Genomic DNA, 6,123 nt, shown 5'->3' with positions numbered 1-6,123 from the left:
GAATATGCACTTTATTTAATGCTTCTTAAAGGGAGTGCAGAGTCCATTGTAGACAAGCAAAAGTGAATAGATGGAGTAGTTTGCATTTAAATACATCAACAGATACGCTTGCGTAATTAATCGTAGTAAATTATTTTCAAACCCACGAAATAGCGCCATATATAATTAATACAGAATAATAACATTACTTCCATCTTCATGTAATGATTCTTTGAGCCAACCATATAACGTAATACTAGTCCAATGATGCTCATGTTGAGCTCGGGTCCAAGATCAAGATAATAATACACTTTATAATGATTTTAATTAAAAATAATAATTTGTGTACGTTCCTTAGGCACAACTCTTTTAAGATGATCGCTTCTTAATAATGTATTATTCATTAGTTAAGCTTTTTTTTAATCACTAATTAGATAATTTATTAAAAGAATCGTTATAAGAAAATAAGTTTGCTAGGGATAAACATGTATCACAGAGATAAATTGATGTTTAGTAACATAATTTAAAGTGTGCAAAATGATTAAAACTGACTATAATCATAAATTGAAAATGATGTTTTAATATTTTATGAATTTGTGAACATATAATTTCTAATTATAGTTAGGAATAGCATATTTTGGTATTTATTGAGTAACTACTCATAATTTCATGTGACTATGATTTATGCTAAAACAAATATGGTGAGAAAGCCTAGGTTTAGATGAAATTAAAAAAAAAAATTGAATTCATTGAAATAAAGTTTAAGAATTAATTTAGTCTGTCAATAACTCATTGATACTTTGTCTTAAAAGAAAATTTCCTTACTCAACTAATTAAGAATTATATGATTTCTGACAAATTAAATTGTTTTCCAGAAAAGAAGGATGCGATTATTGATATTTAATAATGGGATTGAGGAGTTGATCACTTGGTAAGCATCTTTTCCTCTTTTCTATCCCACCTAATTAAGCAAATTGAATAAAATTTAAAAGTTCATTTTCTTTTATTTTTCAAGATTTTAATCTATTAATTGATAAAAAGTTTTTAGTTTCTTTTCTATTGTATAATTGTGTTAAATCATTAAATCTAACTTTATATTTTCAGTTTTTTTTTTACTAAAATAAGATCAAAAGAAATTTAATGATAATTTAAGAATTACTGAAGAAAATTTGATTGACAGAGTATTCTTTCAGTACCAAATGAGTTCTTCAAAGTTATTATCATCACCAGTTTTGATTATCTTTGTGCATTGTTAATTTTATTAGATGACATCATCACTATTCATACCTTTTTTAGCATTTTTAAAAGGCTCAAAATTGATTATATTTACCAAATTGATTGTGTCAACTTAGTATAAATGAAATAAAGTAGGGGCAAAAATAAGATAGAGAAAAAAGATATGCTATTAAAAAGGGTTTGAAACTATCTTGATTTATTGGAATATTCTTGATACATGAAGTAATAAATAACAAATCCAAGGGCAATTTGAAACAACAAACCATTTTGGTTGAGCCAACCAAATAGTTACATTGTAACTACGTACTACAAAACTCATTACATTGTCCCTTATATATAGTAGTAATATAGCTCACACAAGGTTGCAGGCTTGCAACCCTGTGCGTGTTGAGGTTATTATGTTGGGCAATTCGCAAGAATGCCCTTATTTTGTGGCGATCTTTAATATTTGCCCAACAAATTGGTGGTCTTTAATTTTTGCCCTTCGCCTAATACTATGAGGTTTGGGGTTAGAACCCCGGCTTAGTAAAAAAAAAAAAAATCGCAAGGCAAAGTTTTGTAGCAAAGTTAGGCCTATTCGGGCAAAAGTTAGGCCTCAGGCAGAATTTTGAATGCAAAACTCTACCTGCAGGCAGAGTTTTGTAAGACAAAGTTAGGCCGCATGCATAATTTTGCAAGCCAAAGTTTGGCCTCAGGCATTGCAAGCCAAAGTTTGGCCTCAGGCATAGTTTTGTAAGCCAAAGTTAGGCCTCAGGCATAGTTTTGCAAGCCTCAGACATAGTTTTGCAAGCCATGAGACATAGTTTGTCTGCAAACTCTACCTTAAGGCAGAGTTTGTCTTCAGGCATAAGGCAAACTTGTCTAGCTAATCTAAACCCCTACCTTGCGCTTTTTTTTTTTTTTTTTTTTTTTTTGTCTGAGTGAGAGTTTGAACTTGGAACCCATGGGTGCAAAGGGAAAAAACCAAAAATTTCAAATTTGAGGGACAAAAATTAAAGACCAGTGCTTTTGAAGGGCAATCCGCACAAAAATAATAATATTATGTTTACATAAAATAAGTGGGCTCAATGTGTGAGAAATTGCAATGACATTTCTTGTACGAGGCTAAATTCTATTTTTATTGTACTAAATGTATTTTGGATCATCCTCACAAATCAAAATTAGATTTTCTGGTGAGGTTGTGAGTTTCATGTTTAACAGATATCAATTCAGTTACATAAGTATATCTGGTGTAGCCTTATTAATTAGAGTTGTTATAATTTATCTTAAACTGAATAGCTTTTAATAGCATTTGACAACAAAGGCATTTAATAGCAATGGGCATAGACAAATGATTAAAATATACTAAAAAAAGACAAGATTTTTATACTCCATAGAGACTTCAAAAAGCAATTTATTAAAAAAAGGAAAGACCCGTTTGGATCGGGGGATTGAACCCGACGTGAATCGAACACGCAACCTTCTGATCTGGAGTCAGACGCGCTACCATTGCGCCACGGATCCGAAGATGTTACATCCTCCCTACTTGAGGTATATATTCCATAGTTATTCCTCTGTTGCAGAAATTCTAATATTTGGCTAATTATTCTCATTAGCTAATCAAATGTATTACTCCATTGTATATTAATGTCTACATTTATTCAAGATTTTCCATATGCTTTAATTTCTCTTTTTAAAATTCTTTTTTAAGGTTGATATTTAACGACGGTTCGAAAATGCATCACGACAACATTATATCTGTAGCACTGTATGGTTTAAAGTTGTCAAATTGAATGGAATTTGCTGGGAAATTAATGCTCTCAAGAAACGCCATAGTCAAGCACTGTTAGCAGTACATCGCAGTGGCCATAGTCATAATTAATACTCTAGTACGTAGCATCATCATGATGCAAATAAATAGTACAAAAAGCCTTGGAGAAATTAAGCAAAGAGAACATTCTAATAACTTCACTGACTTAAGTTAACCGACAAAACTCTTGCAATTCCTCGTATTTACAAGGACTACCAAAATCTTTATGCCACATTACTAAAAGTAAAAGCCTCTTCTACATGGTCTACTGAACTCTCTATTCCCATGAAGCAAATTAAACTAAATCAGGCATAATCCAAACGATTGAAAAGCAACAAGGCATATCACTCACTAGCTAGTACATCATAATAAACATACACTAGAGGAAATTAAATTGAATTTTCAGTGACAACTTTTCGTGGCGACTCAGTTTTCGGGCATTATGGATCAATTGGAAGGGACATGATAATATTTTCCTCTACACATACACCTGTAGACCATAGGGCATGACTCTGTGGAGCATGCAAAGCTCACCATTACCCTTTTACAAGGGAAACAAGGTCCACAAGCATGGGAACAATCTGGTAAACTTGATCCTGTTGGATACAGCTCCATTCCTAACACATCTCCTTTTCTTTCTTCCTGCAAATCAATTTTTAATTGTACCAGCTGTTAACAGGGGAAACGATACAAATATGACAGAATTAAATGGTTTCATAATTGGGAGACGAATTAAATTACCTTAAGGTGGACATGGTTTTTGTCATCCATGTTTGTTCCTTTCCCATGGTAGGTAACTGAAATTTTATGAGACAACAATATTTAATAGCTGAGGACATGCATAACAACAGGGTATAGGTAGCTATAGTATGAAACTACCTTAATATTGTTATGTCTGAAATTGAGTGACAAAAAGCATCAATTGGTAGGAAAAGATTCAAAATGTGTTTGGTAAATTAACGACGAAATCATTTTCCAGAAATTCTAAAAATAAATTCCTTTCTTGTTAGAATAAAAAAAACAAGTTTCATAAGTAACATTCCACACTGATTGTCTCGTCCCCACCCCCACACCCCCAACATCACACCCCTCCTGGACCCTCTCCCCCCCCCCCCCGGCCAACACTCTCACCCCCTGACCCTCCCCAAGATTCACCCTCCACTTTCATTTTCTTATTGTTTGCTTAGATTATATATAAATGTTCTTGTGATAATATTTTCTGCTTAGCCAACACCATAAAATAAGTAATAACATCACTTATTTCGCAGAATATTTTTCTATAAAAAATATTTTCCTTATAAACAAACTCACAGATAGTTATGTTGGATTGTGCCGGTTGAAAAATTGATACACACGTTGATTACTCTAGCTCATTTTGCAGACGGATGACCATGTTTGTCATTCAAAATAAGGGATGTGGGTCCGGAGAATATCTTTTTTCTTATATTCCAACTTCTAGCAATAATACATGAGAAGAAAACTCCTGTGTCAGAATTCAGGAATGTTATATACTGTGAAAATATACTCTCTGGTCTCTATTACTATAGGAATATGTATATAGTGATATTAGACCGACACTGCTTGAAAATAGTAAATGTGAGTATAATTTTTTTTTTTTACAAAGTAAAATCCTAAAACCATTGTAGTTCCAGACTCGCAGGCTAAAAATAATTTAATTGAAAGTAAATTGTGATAATAGACCGACCCTACAATTAAAATGATAATAGAACGTTGTTGCAAAAGATAAGATAGGACAAAATATATATAGTGGGCACTTACAATGATATGGCCTTAGGCTTTGGCTAGAGTCAAGCAGCAGCATTAGAACAAGAGTAACTATTGACATAGTCAAAATTCCAAATGAAGGTGTGGTATTCACCATCTTCTTTGTGATGTGCCTGTTGTCTTGATTTTTCAGGACCAACCAACTTAAGATTCTTGAAAATTGGTTCAAGAAATATATAGTAACTAAAAATAGTGGAAGATGTGTGAAGGATGACAGTGTGCAGAAAATTTGGGACCAACATGTCTCTCATATATATAGTCCTAAGGGAAGATGGATATTTGAATTGAAGAGGGGATTTAATTTAATGTAGGATATTGTACACCTGATGAGCTTCACATGATACACGCCCATTTTTCAAACATTCACAGGTTTTCTTGAGTTCTAAAATGTAATCCCAGAGGAATGCAATTCCAAAAAATAAAAAATATTATCTCAAAGCCCCAGTAAGAAAAAATATGGTAATAAATAAAAGGATAAAGAGTAAATTCTAAAGAAGATTGGAATTAAATTATACACATTACTAATATACAAGAACTTTTATGTATATTATTAAGTTATCTAAAAGATAATTACGGATAAATGTTGTATTTTGAAACATAAAAGTCACTTGTTATAATCAGTTAAAATATATACTGATAATATATATATATATATATATATATATATATATATATATATATATATATTAACATATATATTTTACACTAACGGCGGGTATATATAAGGCCACAAAACTAGGGTGGCTTTGACACCTTTGTTTCATGTGTATCTAAGAAGAATTCGATTTATAACTTTAATTTATGCCAATTGCTAGTTGGTCTTTTCTTGTCCTTTTTACTAATAGCCTTTGCATTCAAATGTTGAATTTTGCTTTTCTTTTTGTCTACGGTAAAAGATGTACACAATATTGCTTCGAAAATTTATCAACAATTTGATCAGAGTCCAAGTCTCCAAGATTTCAAAGTCCACAACTACCCCCTCTGGTCATTTTTATTTGTCCATGTTTGACTTGACACACACATTAAGAAGTAATTAAAGAATGATAAGCTTACTATATCACCTTTTAAATATAATAAATTTAATGTTTAGGGAAAGCATTAGGAAATGATTGTAGTTATTATAATAAGGATAAATTAGGAACTAAATGATAAATTACCTCTTGATTTTCTAAACTGAACAAGTAAAAGTGGACGGAAGGAGTATATATTCTACATTTGAGATTTAAATTTACTGGTAATTGTCCCCATACTACAGCTTGTAATTAAACTAATTAAGTTGAACTAGCTAGCTGTTGATGAAAGTAAAAAGAAAAAACTCTTATTTTTGGATCAGC

General features: G+C 31.7%; 1 protein-coding gene and 1 non-coding gene across 2 annotated transcripts; both read right to left on the bottom strand.

Moving 5' to 3' along the window:
- Positions 1–2,646: 2,646 nt before the first annotated feature.
- TRNAW-CCA (transfer RNA tryptophan (anticodon CCA)) lies at positions 2,647–2,718 on the bottom strand. The gene has a single exon. It is a non-coding gene; the product is annotated as a tRNA-Trp (tRNA).
- A 341-nt stretch (positions 2,719–3,059) lies between these two features.
- Positions 3,060–5,008, bottom strand: LOC132622620 (protein EPIDERMAL PATTERNING FACTOR 2-like). The gene is made up of 3 exons (XM_060337260.1): positions 4,784–5,008; positions 3,746–3,801; positions 3,060–3,646 (listed from the first exon to the last, which is right to left on the bottom strand). The coding sequence occupies exons 1-3, from the start codon at positions 4,884–4,886 to the stop codon at positions 3,452–3,454; spliced, it is 354 nt and encodes a 117-aa protein (XP_060193243.1). The 5' UTR covers positions 4,887–5,008; the 3' UTR covers positions 3,060–3,451.
- Between the last annotated feature and the right edge of the window lie 1,115 nt (positions 5,009–6,123).

This window comes from Lycium barbarum, chromosome 2 (assembly GCF_019175385.1).
Source record: "Lycium barbarum isolate Lr01 chromosome 2, ASM1917538v2, whole genome shotgun sequence".
NCBI lineage: Eukaryota > Viridiplantae > Streptophyta > Magnoliopsida > Solanales > Solanaceae > Lycium > Lycium barbarum.
Note: the sequence above shows the minus strand (reverse complement) of the source record. Positions and strands in the feature narration are given on the sequence as shown.